This window comes from Sinocyclocheilus rhinocerous, unplaced genomic scaffold (genome assembly GCF_001515625.1).
Source record: "Sinocyclocheilus rhinocerous isolate Xijiao unplaced genomic scaffold, SAMN03320098_v1.1 scaffold1967, whole genome shotgun sequence".
Lineage (NCBI taxonomy): Eukaryota > Metazoa > Chordata > Actinopteri > Cypriniformes > Cyprinidae > Sinocyclocheilus > Sinocyclocheilus rhinocerous.
In genome coordinates this window covers 420,512-439,429 of record NW_015626474.1, presented here as the reverse complement: position 1 = coordinate 439,429, position 18,918 = coordinate 420,512, and the positions used below count along the sequence as shown (strand labels likewise).

The 18,918-nt window shown below is 38.7% G+C and overlaps 2 protein-coding genes across 5 annotated transcripts in view; both read left to right on the top strand.

The window, feature by feature from the left end:
* tmlhe (trimethyllysine hydroxylase, epsilon) overlaps positions 1-5,011 on the top strand; it is a 16,152-nt gene extending 11,141 nt beyond the window's left edge. For all 3 annotated transcript variants that reach the window (XM_016522093.1, XM_016522100.1, XM_016522108.1), the window contains 4 exons: positions 1,343-1,462; positions 2,175-2,411; positions 2,564-2,702; positions 4,307-5,011. In XM_016522093.1, coding sequence (XP_016377579.1) covers positions 1,343-1,462; positions 2,175-2,411; positions 2,564-2,702; positions 4,307-4,438 — 628 coding nt within the window. In that variant the 3' untranslated portion in view covers positions 4,439-5,011. The remainder of the gene's footprint in view (positions 1-1,342; positions 1,463-2,174; positions 2,412-2,563; positions 2,703-4,306) is intronic.
* Positions 5,012-6,275: 1,264 nt separating this feature from the next.
* The window catches only part of dkc1 (dyskeratosis congenita 1, dyskerin), a 14,532-nt gene continuing 1,889 nt past the window's right edge, over positions 6,276-18,918 (top strand). Inside the window, exons 1-14 of one of the 2 annotated variants that reach the window (XM_016522079.1) lie at positions 6,276-6,311; positions 7,459-7,517; positions 9,431-9,517; positions 9,846-9,937; positions 10,800-10,984; positions 11,089-11,153; positions 13,294-13,420; positions 14,899-15,029; positions 15,718-15,861; positions 15,948-16,068; positions 16,276-16,394; positions 16,475-16,578; positions 18,306-18,357; positions 18,438-18,599. In XM_016522079.1, the coding sequence (XP_016377565.1) occupies positions 6,296-6,311; positions 7,459-7,517; positions 9,431-9,517; positions 9,846-9,937; positions 10,800-10,984; positions 11,089-11,153; positions 13,294-13,420; positions 14,899-15,029; positions 15,718-15,861; positions 15,948-16,068; positions 16,276-16,394; positions 16,475-16,578; positions 18,306-18,357; positions 18,438-18,599 (1,464 nt within the window). In that variant the 5' untranslated portion in view covers positions 6,276-6,295. Of the gene's footprint in view, positions 6,312-6,638; positions 6,712-7,458; positions 7,518-9,430; positions 9,518-9,845; positions 9,938-10,799; positions 10,985-11,088; positions 11,154-13,293; positions 13,421-14,898; positions 15,030-15,717; positions 15,862-15,947; positions 16,069-16,275; positions 16,395-16,474; positions 16,579-18,305; positions 18,358-18,437; positions 18,600-18,918 lie in introns of those variants that run through there. The other variant, XM_016522070.1, reaches the window with a different exon arrangement.

Sequence of the window (18,918 nt, the reverse complement as noted above, 5' to 3'; positions counted from 1 at the left end):
CCATTTAAATATCAAAATTCGAATTATATTCGAATTTAAAAGGCATAATTTCAGTTAGGGGGAAAAAAGCTTTTGGCTTCTCTCCTGAGGCCACAAGAGGGCGCATCGAGCAAAATATTATGCACGTTTCCTCAAAGCGTAATAAAATAACACGACTGTCTTTGAAAAACATGAGATACAGTGGGATGGGGAAAACTGCCATAAAGTTATTATTACATTAATTACATTAATATAACTTACATCGTCGTCGCATTTCGTGCGCCACTGATAAGCTGCCTGACGGCTGACGCAGACCTAAAATTTGGATTAGACGAATGTGGATTTTTTTTAAAAATTCGACGAATATTCGAAATTCAAATTTTTTTTGACAGCCCTAGAATGTGATAAGATAATCATAAGTGGAATTAACATTAAAATGCATTTAATTGATTGATAATTATATAACCAACATACTACAGATACTCCAAACAAGATTAAAGCTGGTTGCTCACCGTACAGTCTATACAGGCAAATGTTTGCTTAAAGAATGAATAAACTGGCATTGATAAGATCGAAGATTGGTATTTGACAAAAAACAGCACAAATGGAAAGTGAAGTCTATATTATGATATTTCTCTGTATAAAGCATAGACTTTATCAAAGGAACTAAAACATATTAGTGAAAAATGCATGGTGTGTACATAAGCATTTCATATTCTTCCCTCTCAGTGTCTTTTGCACACACACACACACACGCCCAGTTTATTCTCTGCTATCTGCACCACCATAAACGTTTTGAAGTATTAAAATCATTATCTCAATCATTGTGTTATCTCAAGCCCATGTGATATGCATACTGCGATGCATGTCAATATTTTGAGTTTCAATATTTTTGATTAATCGGCACCGATAGTTGATTGGCGGAACTACCGGTTATCGGCAAAAATCAATGCCGATAGTTTTCCGGGTTGCGTCCGTTGCTGGAGTGGCTGAGAAAGGTCCGCTGCCATTATACAGTACGAGAGCGGCCTCTAGAGGCATATTTGTACATTTTTAAAGGTTCTTTTTTTAACGTTAGTAAACTATGAAATAACTTTAATGATCAATATAATAATTAATATTAATATGTTTATTCATTTACAAAATATGGTTCAGTACTGCTACTGCTTTTTTTTAAAATAGTAAAGCGCTGTTTTAGTTTTCGTTTACCGTTTTAAAAACTATCGGTTGATTAATCGGTATCGGCCAGTGTGGTCCAACCTAGCTATCGGTATCGGTAAAATCCACTATCGGTCGACCTCTAGTCACAATAATAGTTTATCCTAATTAAGATGACTTATGTTAAGCAATTCTTTGTTTCCAGGGAGACTATGTATGGGCGGATGTGGAACTTCACTTCAGATTTTTCTCGTGGAGATACAGCCTACACGAAGCTGGCACTGGACCGCCACACCGACACGTCATACTTTCAAGAACCCTGCGGGTAAACGGGAAAATCAAAGTTGGGCTTCAATTAGCCACGAAAGGCCAAATGCTGTCAGATCAAGTTTGCTTAGTCAATCAGCAGGGAGTCAAATTCACATTCTCTCTATTCTGTTATAAGAGCTTAAAACATCTGATGAACACTGGAGTAACCTTAGATTACAAGTTGAGATTTGACTGATTTTTATGTATTTATTTATATTTTTACTGATGTCCACACTTTTCTACTCATTTATAAGTAAATACTAGTCTAAAGATGAAAACCCAACACTACAGTATTTATTATTAACTTAACATTTATCTTAATGTTTTGTTTTCCATAAATTATTCGAATTGTAACAGGCAAACAGCTACTCAGTGAAATGTTACAGGAAATATTAGACTTGTAGCACTTAAGTATTATTATAATTATAAAACACACAATTATTTATTGTTGATATCAATGATTTAGTTATTGCATCAAGAAGTAGAAATATAAAACTAACTGAAAAGTGTCATCTGCATAATGGTTAGCAGACGCTTAACAAAAACATTTGTATTAATGTTGGATGTAAAGCAAAAATGTAAAGCAAAATTGTGTCAGATTTCAGTTTGAGCAGAGGTAAAGCCAAAAGGAAATCAAGAGTAACACAACTTTCATGTACAGTATAATGGTGATTAAAACGGTCCACATTCTTCAGTGCTGCTTTTAATGCCTTGTTTTGCTCCATAAGCATCCAGGTGTTTCACTGTCTGAGACACGAAGGAACGGGTGGCAGAACTCTGCTGGTGGACGGTTTCCACGCCGCTGACGCGGTCCTCCAGCGAACGCCCGCGAACTTTGAGCTGCTTTCCCACGTGCCCATCAAACACGAGTATGTGGAGAACCTGAGTGAGCATCGCAACCACATGATCGGCATTGGCCCCGTGCTCAACGTCTATCCGTGGAACAACGAGGTTTACATGATTCGGTAAGAGACTTTTTCCTGCGTGTGCTGTCACGTACAGATAACACAGGAACATCTATACTTAAAACGCTATCATTGTGTCATTCATTTTCCACCTTATAACCCAAGTCGTTTTTGCAGCAGTTTTGTTTGAGTTGTGTTTTCTTGTTTTGCAGGTATAATAACTATGACCGTTCTGTTATTAACACAGTCCCTCATGATGTGGTGCGGCGCTGGTACGCGGCTCACAGGCAGCTCTCCGCTGAACTCAGGAGACCAGACAACGAGCTGTGGGTCAAACTCAAACCAGGGAAGGTATGCAGTACATCTCCACGAAAATGATAATTGAACATGCCATAAACATAAATGTGTGACAAGAACATGCCATAAACAAGGTATAACTAGCCATAAAGAAAATAAAGCCAATGTTTTGCATTTGATATTATGAGAGATAAACACATTGCAAAGTACATGCTTAAAGTAGAATTGTAATGTGTTCTTTGCATTACAGTTTTGAAAATTTAAAGGGTTAGTTCACCCAAAAATTAAAATTTGAAGTTTATCTGCTTACCCACAGGGCATCCAAGATGTAGGTGACTTTGTTTCTTCAGTAGAACACAAACAAAGATTTTTAACTCAAACCGTTGCAGTCTGTCAGTCATATAATGGAAGTGAATGGGAATCACGGCTTTGAGAGTCAAAAAAACATACACAAACAAAACCAAATTAAACCCTGCGGCTCGTGACGATACATTGATGTGTAAAGACACAAAACGATCGGTCTGTGCAAGAAACTGAACAGTATTTATATCGTTTTTTACCTCTGATTTACCGCAATGTCCGAACTGTCCTGAGCGCGTTCACAACAGCCGGCGCGTGAGGCGTCTTCTTCTTGCTAGGTGGCGGTAATGCACTTATAAGTCTGCGATCCGCCGTAAAGCAAGAAGAAGAAGAAGATGCGTCATGCTCCGGATGTTGTGAACGCGCTCAGGACAGTTCGGACATTGCGGTGAATCAGAGGGTTTAATTTGGTTTTGTTTGTGTATGTTTTTTTGACTCTCAAAGCCGTGATTCCCATTCACTTCCATTATAAGACTGAAACTGCAACGGTTTGAGTTAAAAATCATCATATGTGTTCTACTGAAGAAACAAAGTCACCTACATCTTGGATGCCCTGGGGGTAAGCAGATAAACATCAAATTTTCATTTTTGGGTGAACTATCCCTTTAAATCTTGTCAAAAAAAAAACAATTTAATATATTTGAACTATTATTTCATATGTCAAGCTTCACAGTGTCAATTGTCATAAAAATTCACAATGCAAAAAAAACAAAAACAAACAAAACTTCTTAATAGACATACATTTCTTATTAATGGGTGACTTTTTCAAACATTTCTTCATAAGATTCATCTCATCTAATGTGGAAGAAGTATCAATGCCATGTATTAATTCAGACTACCTACATTGACATGCAACCTATTAAGAATTTATATTTGGTTTGATGGCTCAGTTGGACTGAAAAATTCAAATAAAATTTCGGGGTGGTGTAGATTGTAAATAATTAGGGTAATATTTTGCTATATGTACTTCTGAATCTCAGTACTTTCTCAATTAGATTTAAAAAAACTGCGTCTGCACGTGCACAGTGCCCTGTAGTATTACATACATATTTGCTAAAAAAAGCCTCAATGTTTTTATGATATGTCATCAAAGTGACTTTCTCACAATGGCTTTCTCCATTAATGAATGCAGTGTCTACAATTTTGTTCAGAATCGATGTAATGCACACGTAAACGAGTATGTGAATCATATTGCTTAATTTAAGGTGCATCTAAACAGAACTTTCAGAATCAGATTGGATTTATCCATGTTGCTAAAAATCAGTGCATGTTAACATACTGCCGTTGTTTTCTCCAAGGTCCTGTTCATCGATAACTGGCGCGTTCTGCATGGCAGAGAGTCATTCACCGGCCTGCGGCAGCTGTGTGGATGTTATCTGACGCGTGATGATGTGCTGAACACAGCCCGATCTCTGGGACTCCACGCCTGAATACCTAATGCTAAACTACCCAAATGACAGCGGTACACCATCATTTACCAAAAACAAGTTGATTTCTCAAGCATTAGGATAGCGGAGGACGCTTGATATACAGCACACAGCAGGATCCCAACAGTATTACTTCAGTATTACTCATCAACTCAGCTCTTTTTTGAATGATTTCATGATTTTATTGAAATGAGTTTATTGTAGAGGATGCATCTTTTGATCCATAACGATTTCTTTCCACAGAAAAACAGATGGTAGAGTTGAATTTAAATGATAGATTTTTTAGAAATGGTCAGGAAGTTTGACCATTGAAGCGTAGAAATGTGTTAAAGGAATAGTTCACACAAAAATGATAATGTCCTGATTATTTACTCACCCCCAGGCCATTCAAGGTGTATCGGTCTTTCTTTCTTCAGCTGAAGTTTTAGAGTAAAACATTATAGGATTTTTCACCATCTAATGCAAGTGAATGGTGCTCACTGTTGACCATTTTTAAATCCATATCAAAGTAATCCACGTGACCCAAGCTGACTAACAGGTTTTCTACAGTGAAATGATCAGTCAATTTCAGGGGAATTTTTTTTCTTCTTCTATATTTTAAACTACAGATGCTGGCATTGGTCCAGCTCCGTTTAATTCACGAAGTCTTGTGTGACATATGTGCGTTGGGAAGGTCACGCGTGATGTAGGCAGAAAGAAGGAGCACTGTCCTAAAGTTGAAAATGAGTTGTGTCAGTTTATTGTTAACAATTAAAATGGTCATGAATTAAACCGATGCTGTGTGAACTATTCCTTTAAATGGTTGTAAATGGAGGGTATTTCTTTGGGTTTGTGCCTTAACAGTGATATGGGTACGCATGGTTGATATAATGTTAAAGATCTCACAAAGCTTAAATATATATATACTGTATTGCATTCATGTTTGGGAGCTTTTTTTTGTCATCTGTGGCATTTTAACATTCTGTATCCTATATAAAATGATCTCAAATGTATGTACGCACAAAAATACCAATGTTACCTCTAGAAAATAAATAAATTCATTTCCGTGCATTTTGTCTTTTTCCTTGCATTTATTTTACTTTGACTATAGTCTTATCAGTTTTTGATTATATTCGTTTTAGTTTAGACAAAGAACATACTGTAGCTAATACTATAAAATGCACACAATAAATATAAAGTACACACATAGTGCAAGTGCAGCAGGAAGTGGAAAAGTCAATGCAGTTCACATTTTAACATTTAAAGGTAGTTTTAAGCAAGATATGTATTTATTTATATATATATTTATATGTATATAGAATTATAGATTATCTAAAAAGTTATCGATTCAATAAATTCGAAATTCTCCAGCCAGTCCTTGACGATCATAAAAGTTTATGGTAATTATCCACATTATTATTTTATTTAGAGATTTGGTTTTGTTCTGTTCTTTCTCTTCTGCATCTCATTTCAACAGTTAATGAATGCCTATGATTTTATTAATTTTGTCATTTCATCTGAAGATCAACATTTGTGAGATTTAGTCAGTCAAACCCGTTTTGAGGTTAGTAATATTTGGAGAAATGATCCGTGACATTGTTGTGTTAAATATCAACGTTTTTGTGTGTATTTGTTTATGAGGGATTTGTGGACACGTTTATGTTTTTAGATTCGTGGAGTGAAAAATATAGTTTTCATTTTGTCTTGAAAAGGTGAGGGAGATTTTCTCGTCCCCTAGGAAGGGGCCTGTTTGTTTGCGCCCTCGTGTGGCTACTACTCGTAGTTAACGTTATATAATATCGCGATACTTCACGAATTTAAGAAGTACGCATGCGCGTTCAGTCACACGTGCTGCCTCCTCTGAAGCGCGCAGCAGTGAACATGGCGGACACGGAAAGTAAGATCATGTTTTCCACATTTGCGTTATTTCTGATGGTGCTTAAAATTCAACTCAAAATATTTTGCTTTGCATTTTTATTCACACGTATGATGCGCTTAACAAGTGTCAAAGTACGTCGATCAAAACACGAGTTCTTAACTTCAACCGTACGAATGGTAACGTTAGTGTTAAAAGATTCCCGGTTCATTTAGATTTCATTTTGTCTTGAAAAGGTGAGGGAGATTTTCTCGTCCCCTAGGAAGGGGCCTGTTTGTTTGCGCCCTCGTGTGGCTACTACTCGTAGTTAACGTTATATAATATCGCGATACTTCACGAACTTAAGAAGTACGCATGCGCGTTCAGTCACACGTGCTGCCTCCTCTGAAGCGCGCAGCAGTGAAGATGGCGGACACGGAAAGTAAGATCATGTTTTCCACATTTGCGTTATTTCTGTTACGATGGTGCTTAAAATTCAACTCAAAATATTTTGCTTTGCATTTTTATTCACACGTATGATGCGCTTAACAAGTGTCAAAGTACGTCGATCAAAACACGAGTTCTTAACTTCAACCGTACGAATGGTAACGTTAGTGTTAAAAGATTCCCGGTTCATTTAGAAATGCAAGACTAATGCTTAAACGTTTTTGTTAAGAAATGTGTTTTACTGTCATTACTACTACTAGTAGTGGGAAAACTAAGCATATTACCTCATCAAAAAATAACCTGTCTTTAGTTAAGCTAGTATTATGGAAATTAAATGTCTTATTGCTTGCGTGGACGCCTGATACATTGGCCTTTTAAAGGTCTTTAATAAATTACACTGCATTAAGGGGCCAGAATTTAGCGGCCGCTTTAAATGATCAATTTCTGAAAACCTAAAATCACAGTCACTTATTGATTGTGAGTGATCGTGTTTCACTTTGCAACTCGTAACTGTAACGTTGCGGAACGTGATCTGTAGTAACAGTAGTTTAATGTAATCTAACGTTTATAATGCAGTGTTTAACTCTTTCGGTAGAAGCAAACTCCACGTGTTGTCCGAACGCGCCACGTGGTTCCGCAGCTAACCTTACTGCTAACTTTAACCGGTTAAACTCGCCTGTGCTTTCACTTCAATTAATGTTCACGATAAAATGATCTGTAACGGTGATTTATTTATCCTCAGTTGGGTCAGCTAAGAAAGAGAAGAAAAAGACGAAGAATTTTTCAGAAGGAGAAATTGGGGTAATTGCTTTTTTATATGCATGCACCTTTATGGCTTTTGATTTGATTTGTCAGTTTCACACTAGCAGACTGCATAGCCTTTAACTGTCATGTATAGATACATCATCAGCACAAATATCTGCTGACACAAATGTTATTTGGAGAATGTGATGCATTCAATGAGGAGAAAAATATTTGCATTCACACTAGCAGACTGCATAGCCTTTAACAGTCATGTATAGATACATCATCAGCACAAATATCTGCTGACAAATGTTATTTGGAGAATGTGATGCATTCAATGAGGGAAAAAAAACATTTACATGAAATCGATTTTGCAAGATGAATAGTGTTTGATTTGCTTCTGAAATATTTGCAGGGTTTGTGTGGGTCTAAAGTTTTAATTTGCTTTTCTGTAATTTAAGGCGGAGCAGAAAGTCATAAATTCAAATGTCCTTATCTCAAAGTACTCCAGATTTCCTTGATGCAAAATTATATGAAATCTTGTTTTGAGACATAGAACAAAATGTGAGTTTATACTAGGGCTGTGATATGGACAAAAAAAACCTATCGCGATTTCTTTGATATAGACTCCATGCGGAAACGATCGCAGCATAACTGCTGCAGACGCACCGCTCCTGGAGCGCACTGCCGGACCGCAATCGCGTGCAGTGTGAACGCTCTGATCCGTTAACATGGGCGCGGAAAAAAAATACGCACCACAGACGGAGTGTGTGAACCTGGCGTTACGTTTGTATGCCCGGTGTTAAGCCGCAATACTGGTTATGTCACTTGACCACCGCGGCACCGACCCCCACCGTCGTTTTGATTTTCATAGTAATAAAAATCATTTAGTTCAGTAAAAGAACAGACACTATTAAAAACTGAACGCGGCTGCTCAATGCAGCGTGCCGAACGACAGTCGCATCACCGATCAGATTTAATTTATCCAGTGAGAAGAGTGAGGTGAGACAGACAAGACGATGGCGGATGATTTAGTTTCGAAACGAGATGCAAAAGCTCCAGTTTGGCAGTATTTTGGATTTTGAAAAGTTTGTTGACTTTTGCCGTTTATCTAAGGTGATTTTGGAAGTTTTTTTTAAACATTAGTTTCTTATTTAATTGGTTCCACATTGCTTGCTGATTTTTACTTTATTTAAACTGTCATTTATTGTTATTTTATATTAGGCATAGCCTGACCTATAGCATGGTGTATTTTTATTAGTTTTGTTAATAAAAGTTCTATGTTTTATATATAGGCTAAAGTGAGTTTGACGTTGTATTTTGTTGTTGCATTCAAGCAATTGACGCCGAACTGCCGCTAATTCGAAATGCGCACGGCGCTTTTACGCTATTTAAAAGCGAAGGAAAGCAAGGAAAAGAGGGGAAATTCAAACGAACAATTGCTTTACGCCGAATTGCCGCTATTTGAAAGTAAAATGCCGCACGCAGCTTTTACAAGCTATTTAAAAGCGAAGGAAAGCGAGGAAAAGAGGAAACGCCCCCGCGGTGATACCGGTATTACCGGTGTTGTCACACGTCGATTAACCGGTGGGAAAATGTCCTCACCGTCACAAGTCGTTGTGTGCTCTGTTACTGTAAGAGAACATTGACATGCTCTTCCATTCAATTTATTCCTTAAATTTTCTTTACTTGGTCTTAAAAAGATCTTAGTCCTCATAAATCCTGCAGAAACCCTGTATTTGACCACTGAATTAACCAATCTTAGATGCATGTTCTGAAGAATTGTCTTAAAATACATTATTAAAAAGCTTTTTGTTGTAGTGTCAAGAATGGATGACTTTTACTGTTTTTTTTTTTTTTAATTGGTAGTACCAAATTTTGGTATTGTGACAACACTACCTGATTTCAACCTAGATGTTGGTCAATTTTAAAACGAGTTTTCTGATCAGTTTTTGAATTGTTGCCATCAGGACATTCAAGAAAGTGGAGACTTCCTCATCAAACCTGAATCTAAGGTCGCAAGATTGGACACGTCTCAGTGGCCGTTACTGCTGAAGGTTGGTGTCTGTTTACCCACAGATCCTTTGGTCAAGCACACGCGTGGCGTGATGAACGTGTTTATCCATTCGCCGAGCGCTGCTGGTTCTGCCCCTCAGCAGCCGTGCGGTCCGTTCTGGGTCGCAGGGTCACAGCTGTCTGGTTCTGCTCCGCTGGTCCAATGTTCTGTTGGGTCACTGGCGTGGGATCTGATGTGCTGGTGTGAGGGGTCTGACCGGTTCTGACAAAGACGAATAGACGTGTCTGATCACGCGTGTCACTTGGGTTTTGATATAGTCGCTTCTGCTTTGTGTTCTTGTTGTGACCTATAAACCTGCTTATCTACAGAATTTCGATAAGCTCAACATCAGGACGGCTCATTACACTCCTCTGCCTCATGGCTCGAATCCGCTCAAGAGGAACATACATGAATATGTCAGGTAGGAAATCCTGGATTAATAAATTATAGGGATGTAACGATGCACCTGAATGAAAATATGTGACGATTGAAGTTGGGTGGTGGGGGTTTATATGAATGTCTCTGAGGGGAACTGACTGTCTTCAGAAACTTTAGATGGTATTTTCTTTTCATCTTGGCTCTGTATAATGCATATTAAAGCAGTGTTTATAAGCGCAGCGCTGCTTTGTTTACAGCAGTAACCAAGGAAACGCTGTATCTGCTGCTCCATGAGCACCACCTGCTGTCAGAGTGAATCTGCATCTCATTCAGTCCCTCTGCTGTTTTGGTTTCAGTCAGTTTTTTTATGTAGAATAGTTTCTTAAAGCTAAAGTCAGACTCAAGAACTGCTCATGTTGCATGTATGCAGCATCTTTGTTTGGATCGTGAGTAAAATGCACTGGTTGCCTCTGATTTTAAATGGAAAGAGCACAGACAAAGCCTTAGCTTGTTGATGTGAAGAGATTTCTATTGTTGATTTGGGATTTGTTTTAATTTCCATTTAGTTTTGTTATTTGACATTTAAATTTCACAAAGAAATGTGCAGCATTCAACAGTGAGAAATAATGAAATGACACCTTTTCATTTGTAATTTGTCTTAAATCTTTGTTTTAAAAAATTGAGAAAATGGTATCGTAAAATCAGTGTTGTGAAACACGTCGCATCGTTATCCCTAGTAAGTATGTGGTATGACGCAAAGCCACATGATGTGATGTAGATTGCATTAGCACTCTGTGCAAAGATGACCTGCTATCTATCACCCATGACTGATGGCTTCTCCAAAAATGCAAGCGTTTTGAGTTGTACCACGAGTTCCTACAAGTGTTTTTAATCTGTCCCCCCAGGACTGGTTTCATTAATCTGGACAAACCTGCAAACCCCTCTTCCCATGAAGTTGTCGCTTGGATCAAGAGAATTCTTCGTGTCGAAAAAACCGGCCACAGCGGCACTCTTGACCCCAAAGTCACGGGCTGCCTGATCGTGTGTGTGGAGCGAGCCACGCGACTGGTCAAATCTCAGCAGAGCGCAGGTGGGTCCGCCGTAACGCTCCCAGATCAAGAGTTTGATATGTTCACACACACTTACAGTAAAACTAGTGGCCTCTCCTTACTACTCTTGTGCCGTTGCTTTTAGGCAAAGAGTATGTGGGCATAGTACGGCTGCACAATGCGCTAGAGAACGAACACCAGCTAGCGAGGGTAAGTAGGCTTTAAACAAGCAGTCGCGTTGGTCGGTATGACTGTATATACTGTGATGTTAGAAATCTTTTCATATTTTTTTTTCATTCTAAAGAAAGGTGCATGGACACAAAAACATTAGATTTATTCATTGCCGAAATTCTTAAAGAATCGCTATGTATTAGCTTTTTGAAAGCCTTTATGATTCAGTAAAAAGCATGTTATAGCAGGCTAATGTAAATGTGAATTGAGACATAGGGATATTCTAAGCTCAGTCAACGGCGCTTGTGCCATGATGTTGGTTGCCACAATTCATTTCGGCTTGTCACTAGTTTATTGAACCTTTAGACAAAATCTAAAATGTTTGCATATGCATTTTTTGTTGAGTAGCATTTGATACGTGAGGCTTTTATGGCTCATATAGTATGTTTAGTGACAATATGGAGCTCATACGTGAGGAATTGGGAGGCCCAAACTGGGCAAAAATATGAAGTTTGGTGCAGGTGCTGATTTTTATGTGGACAAGAAGAAATGCTTAGTTTGATCAAAAGTTCCTCAAAAGCCTGATGATCATATTTGAGACTCACTGATTTTTTTTTAGTAAATGATTTCTGGATAATCAAGTAAACTGAAGCTGATACAGTCCAGTAACAATATCCAAGTTATTCTTAGGTTTATCAAAAATCAGTAAAGATTTCACAGCAAAAAGACACGTGGAGCACGAGCTGAAGGTGGACATTTGTACAATTATACTAAAAGGCCTTTTACTTGCTAAAAAAAAAAAAAGTCTAAACTCAGTCAGATGACAGAAGGCATGTAGTAGATCTGGAACAAAGCAAAGGTTTAAAGTTTGTATCAAGTTTGAAATTGTAGGTTTTTGAGTTGTACACACCTCTGTTTAAAAAGGATTCAAAAAATGGGTGTGGAAAGATGGGAGGAGTCCAACATAGCCAATAAAACACATGCAACATTTGTTCAGATGAATATTAAAATGAGTGAAGAAACATGAAAGATTTGGCCACTTTGCTAACTATATCAAAGTAATATCTTGGTAACACTTTAGTTTAGGGACTAATTCTCACCATTAACTAGTTGTTTATTAACATGCATATTACTAACAAATTGGCACATATTATTAAGCACATATTAATGTCTTCTGTATGAGCATATTTTAGATCCTTTAATTCACCCCGCCAATAAAACACATGCAACATTTGTTCAGATGAATATTAAAATGAGTGAAGAAACATGAAAGATTTGGCCACTTTGCTAACTATATCAAAGTAATATCTTGGTAACACTTTAGTTTAGGGACTAATTCTCACCATTAACTAGTTGTTTAACATGCATATTACTAACAAATTGGCACATATTATTAAGCACATATTAATGTTTTCTGTATGAGCATATTTTAGATCCTTTAATTCACCCCATACCTAAACTACCAACTATCTTACTAAATATTAATAAGCAGCAAATTAGGAGTTTGAGGCAAGAGTCATAGGAAGAATTGGTCCCCAAACTAAAGTGTGACCAACATTTTTTTGTTGGCCAAGTTAAAACATGTTTCACTCTCTGTAAGAAATTGTTGCATTGATGCAATGCAGTTGTTGTGACTGTTTTAACAGCTGCATCAGCAGTCGTTGAGTCAAAAAGATTCACACCCAATGTCTTAACAGGCCTTTAGAGTGACACACAATAATCCAGTGACAAGTTCTTGTTTGTGGTAATCAACAATAGGCTGCAGTTGCTGTCAATTGAGTCTAATTTGTATTGAACTCAATATTTAATTGTATGTGATCGAAAAGTCTTTTTCCTTGACATTGAGATTCTGATGTATTGAATAACTTTTCTTCATGCAGCAAATAATGTAGGTGGCTATCGTAAGTTGTTAGTGTGGCGGTTCACTGTTGTATGTGAGATGCTGATCGTGTTTTATCCATTCTCTGAGTGTCTCCGGGCCTCCTCTCTCTCTGGCCTCCGGCTCTCTGCTGCAGTGTCCTGCTGGAGCCGCTGGTCTGGAGGCGCATGCAGGTTTGGAGGCCCTGGTTTCACCAAAGAAGAGCTGACATTTCTGATCACGTACACATGGGCCGTGTGACCGTAAATGGTTACAGAAAGTCTGAGAGGGAGATTGAGAGTTGTGTGTTTTTCTCTGCAGGCTCTGGAGTGTTTGACAGGAGCCCTGTTCCAGAGGCCTCCGCTCATCGCCGCTGTGAAGCGCCAACTGCGAGTGCGAACCGTCTATGAGAGCAAGCTTATTGAATATGATCCAGAGAGACGACTAGGTAGAAACTTAAGGTTTTATTGATGTCGACATGAAATCTGCACCTTATTTCTATAATTTACGTTTTACAAAAATAAGACTGGGTGATAAAACGTTTTTACTCTATGGACTTATTTAACAGCCGATCCCACAGTAAAATAAATGCAGCTGCAGCAGTCAGTGCATGCTCTGCGTGTCTCTTGTGTGAATGAATGGTGCGGTTTTGTCTGATACACAAACTCAGACACACGTGACGCTCGCAGTGTTTTTAGTGTCCGCATCTCAATATATGAAACATGAACATGTAAACTTCATCTCCAGAGCTGCTCCGAGAGTCACTTCTGCAGCTTTACACAGTTTCATTTGAGAAAAGCTACCGTCAAACACACTGAAGCTCAAAGATCTTCACCACAAACAGTCAAAAGTTTGCTTTAAATTATCACAGAAATATATATGGTATAAATGTATGCAAGAAAATAAATACAAGATTTTCGTCCATTTTAATTTAGACCGTTCTGTTGTGCAGCTAAAAATAAAAATGCAGTGTTTTGTTGTAATATTGTTACATTTACGTTTTAAAGTGTTGCGTTTTTACTCATTCGTTTCACTACACATCATTTTTGAAATGATAAATTTGTTAAATCAAACACAATCTATAAAATAATAAGATGGTTTTATGGGGCCCTAAATTAAAAGGGAGCTCTGTGGAGTTTAATTGTGGGTCTTAAAAACATGTGGAAAGCATTTTCTTCCCCGTTAATAATCAGTGTTGGGGGTAACGCATTACAAGTAACACGAGTTATGTAATCAGATTACTTTTTCCCCCCCCCAAGTAACTAGTAAAGTAACGCATTACTTTTAAATTTACAATGACTTTTTCAAATAAGTAACGCCAGTTACTTTATTTTCCCGTTTATTTACTGAATTGAGAGAAATTGGGAGTGAGATGCAGAGGCCTGAGGCTTATTAATTTCACTTTTGGTGTGAAAGGTCCTTTTGTGTTGCCAAATTATAACTTTTTTTTTTGTTATTAAACTAATAAATTTTCTTGTAATTTATTAAAAGAAGGTACACTAAACCGACTTGAATGCACCTGACGTCGTAATTACGACTTGTCAACTCGTAAGTACGAACGTCCCAGGAGGACTTGAACGCAGCATAAGTAACACAAATAGTTACTTTTTTATACTATATTGTAATGCATTACTTTTAAAAGTATCTTTACCCAACACTGTTAAGTGAATTTCATGATAAATATTGATAGCATATGATATGGAGAATATTGTGATTATTTTAGGCTGTATTGCCCAGCCCTCTTGTGAATGCAGTTTCATGTTGACTCTTATTTTGAAGCCACATGATGTGATGTAGATTGCATTAGCACTCTGTGCAAAGATGACCAGCTATCTATCACCCATGACTGATGGCTTTCATGCACCATGATGACTTTGTCTGCAAAGTGCAAGATTGTGAGTAATTATGTTCTCGATCGGTGTGCAGGTATTTTCTGGGTGAGCTGTGAAGCGGGCACGTACATCCGGACTCTCTGTGTTCATCTGGGGCTGCTGCTGGGAGTTGGCGGTCAGATGCAGGAGCTGCGGCGTGTCCGCTCTGGTGTGATGGGTGAAAAGGTACGGCAAGAACTCTCTTACGAAGTCTGCAGAATCAAAGTGTTGAGTTCAGTACTGGGCTTTCTCCCCGGTTCTGGTAATTAATCTTTGGTACAGAAAATGGCTGAGTGATATTAGAAACATGAAGTAGTTATGCTTTGATCACCTTCATCAAACTTCAGCCAACATTGAACTCTAGACTGCGACTCTTAGACCAAACATTTCATAATTAAAATGGACAGAACTTGAGAGCTGAATCTTTGCTATCAGAAGTAACAACTTTTTTTGTGATTAATGGCTGGGAGGCGTGCTACAAATGTTTGGTGAAGGGAAATAATGTGGACATGGCAACCCTGGCTCGAGCTACGGTTGATTAATAGGCTCAAATAAAACCTGCGTTAACTGCTATTTTTAGTTTAAAGGGATAGTTCACTCAAAAATAATTTGTCATTTAGTCGCCCTCAAGTTGTTCCAAACCCGTACGAATTTCTTCTGTTGAACACAAAAGATGATATTTTGAAGAATGTTGGTAACCAAACAGTTGACCGTAGCCATTGACTTCTCCATAGTATGGAAAAAAAAATACTATGGAAGTCAATGGGTACCGTCACGTCACGGATAGTTGCATGAGTAAATACAATATTTACTTGCATAAAAGGCCACATAAAAAGCTTTTTCGTTGGCTGATACCAGTGTTTGTTTCTCCAAGGATAACCTGGTGACCATGCATGACGTGTTGGACGCCCAGTGGCAGTTTGATCACAACAAAGACGAGACTTACCTGAGGAGAGTGATCTACCCTCTGGAAAAACTCCTCATCTCCCACAAAAGGATTGTCATGAAGGACAGCGCTGTATGAAAACTTGTTCATTTTGTAATGTAACATTCAAGACGAATTTTGAAGTCAGCCGGTCTAATGATGCTTTTTTTGTGTAACAGGTGAACGCTATATGTTACGGTGCTAAGATCATGTTACCAGGCGTCCTGCGGTATGAAGATGGTATTGAAATGAATCAAGACATAGTCGTCATAACCACTAAAGGAGAAGCCATTTGTACAGGTGAATGTTAAAATAACTCTCCCAGCCCCGGCATGCACCGTTCTGAGCCACATGATGTGAAATAGATTGCATTAGCGCTACTGCAAAGATGACCGTCTATCTATCACCCAAGACTGATGGCTGTGTGAAATACTGCCATCTGTTCAGGGTTAAAGCTGCCACTTGTCTTTGTGCAGATTTGAATGATTTTGATTTGTTTTTCCACAGCGGTTGCCCTGATGACGACAGCCGTCATATCCACATGTGACCACGGTGTTGTCGCCAAAATCAAGAGGGTCATTATGGAGCGAGACACGTATCCGCGCAAATGGGGCCTTGGACCGAAGGTGAGAAACATTCAGAGAAATCGTGCTGCTAATTGGTGAAATCAGTGTTTACGTGTATTTTAAAAAGTCATGCATTTCAGGCCAGTCAGAAGAAAATGATGATCCAAAAAGGACTTCTAGACAAACACGGCAAACCCAACGGCAGCACCCCGGCAGACTGGAAAGAGGGCTACGTAGACTACAGGTACACTTGCATCTGAGCCGATATTTAATGTTTTACTTATGAAGATCACAAATCTTTATTTATTTTTTAAAACAACAGCAGCAACGATAGCAATAGAACAAATAGTGCATTTTCAAATAGAGAACATAAGGGAGTCTAATAGCTTTGCACGTGTCATTGTTTTGATGAAATTTAAGAGCTTGAGTGAGCGGAGGCCGGCGGGCTTGAGAACGGCGCGGCCGGCGATTTCGACGAAAGAGCGTCCGGAAGGTTCGTCCACGGTGAAAGCAGATCCGGCGATAGGCAGCGCGATTTCCTCAGCGACCAGCACGGATCATCGGTCTGAAAAGCGAGGTGTGCTGTGATTGGCCAGCTATCCAGTGCGTTATGATTGGCGGAATACCTCAAGCGTGTGACGGAAATGTTACGTCCCTACCCTACTGTGATGCCCTGTCCGGCCGGAGCGATGAAAGGAAAACTTGAAATCGCATCATATGACCCCTTTAAAGTCATTATTGTCTTAAAAATATTGAATAGATGTTACAAAAAGTAGCTTTAGATATATTTTGATTCAACAAACTTTTAAGGCTACATTGTGGCCATAACATTGTTTTCAGAAGCTGCATCTGAAGTGGCATTTAGGTGTATTTACACAGACTGTTCAGAGGCGGCATAAATGTTTTTACACTGCAAGTACAATTGCTCTAAACATGAAACTAAAAGTGCCAGTAGATAGTGGCAAGTCACTGTCTTAAGAGCCATTCATACAGCAAATGCTGAAATGGCCGATTCATTCAGAAACTAAGCAAGTGTCTTTATGAATTAGTCATTGAATCACGATTTGTACAAAAACATGGGTTTATTCGGGAATATAACACCACTGTGTGGAGCTAAATTGAACAAAAACGGACAATATTGTTTAAAATGAAACCTTAAAAGTTTTTGAATTGTATAAAATCACTTGCAATCATGCAGATATTTGGGGAAAAACAGCACTCTTGCTCATGTGGTACTGCTAAAATATATCATATGATATAATTGACAACCCATATAGGAGCATTTTTGCCGTCACATCTTGAATTTAAGGGCATATAATTGCATTCAAATGCTGCTACACTCAGTCGGTCGTCCTGCATCATGCTCATCAGCAACTGCATCAATGTAAGATGACATATAGGACTGGGTTGGGGTGGATGCGTTAATTTGAAAAATTTTTCCCCCCATAATTAATAGCTCCAGATTAATGCATTAAATCGACAACCCTAGAAATAAGCCCTAAAAAAAAGCAACCAATGACTTCCTTAATCTATAAGCCCAAAACATGCCCAAAGTCGCTTATTATAAACTGACTTGGCTATTCTGGTGACTGAGTTTGCCTCCGTTTCTTAGTATCGTTTAACTTGCATGTCAAGCAATTACCATAAATTACCTGAGTGAACACTTTCATCTGTAATGCTGGACTTTGTATGGCATGCAATTCTTAAAGTGCCCACAAGATGTCGCAAATCATCAGTGGAGCAGATCTTAGTCTTTAGTGGAGCTGTTTTTGCAGACTGTTATCCCTTTTTGGTCTGCTGTGACCCTAGAGGGAGTCTGTCTGCTAAAGTGAAACCCTGAGCCCAGGACAGTGCTGTCTGCAGCGGGCCTGACCGCCTCTGAGCTCTGTGGACAAACCCTTTCACACTTCCTTCAGACTCATCAGCTGCATGGGTTTGGAACAGAAATTAATTGACTCTTTTCCTCTCTAGCACACCCAAGGTGAAAAAGAGTGGTGAAGTGGCTGGTCAGACGGCACCAAAGGTATGATTTCTGAAGCACGTGGATAAATTGACTCTTTTTAATATCGGTGTTGGATTAACAAGATTTCTCTGTTTTTCTAGAGGAAACGAGGTGAGAGCGGAAGCGAGAGTGACGCGGCAGCTGCTCACGACACAAAGACGGAAGAAGAAAACAAGAAGGAGAAGAAGAAAAAGAAGAAAGAAAAGAAATTGAAGCTAGCAGAAGAGGCAGCGGCCGAGGCTCCAGCAGAGGAAGAAACTGAGGTGAGCAGGTTTTGGAGCACTTTTGATGATTGCGGCGTTCTTCATTCAGCATAAAGGCTGTCAAAATGAACGTGGTAATTGTACGATTAATTTTTTTCAGCTTAATACAATTTCAGCATCCATTTTTTTTTTTTCCTGGCATCCCTTGGCTAGTGTTACAGTAGATTATGTGAACTATCACCAGAGAAGTTAATTTGGTTCTGGCATCCGACACGTGAACGCGCTTCAGACAGCGTGCAGTGAGTTCTCTTTAACGGACAAAAACACACAATTATGTCAAAATGCCTGTTTTTGGTGAGTGGCATCGTAAACTTAAATG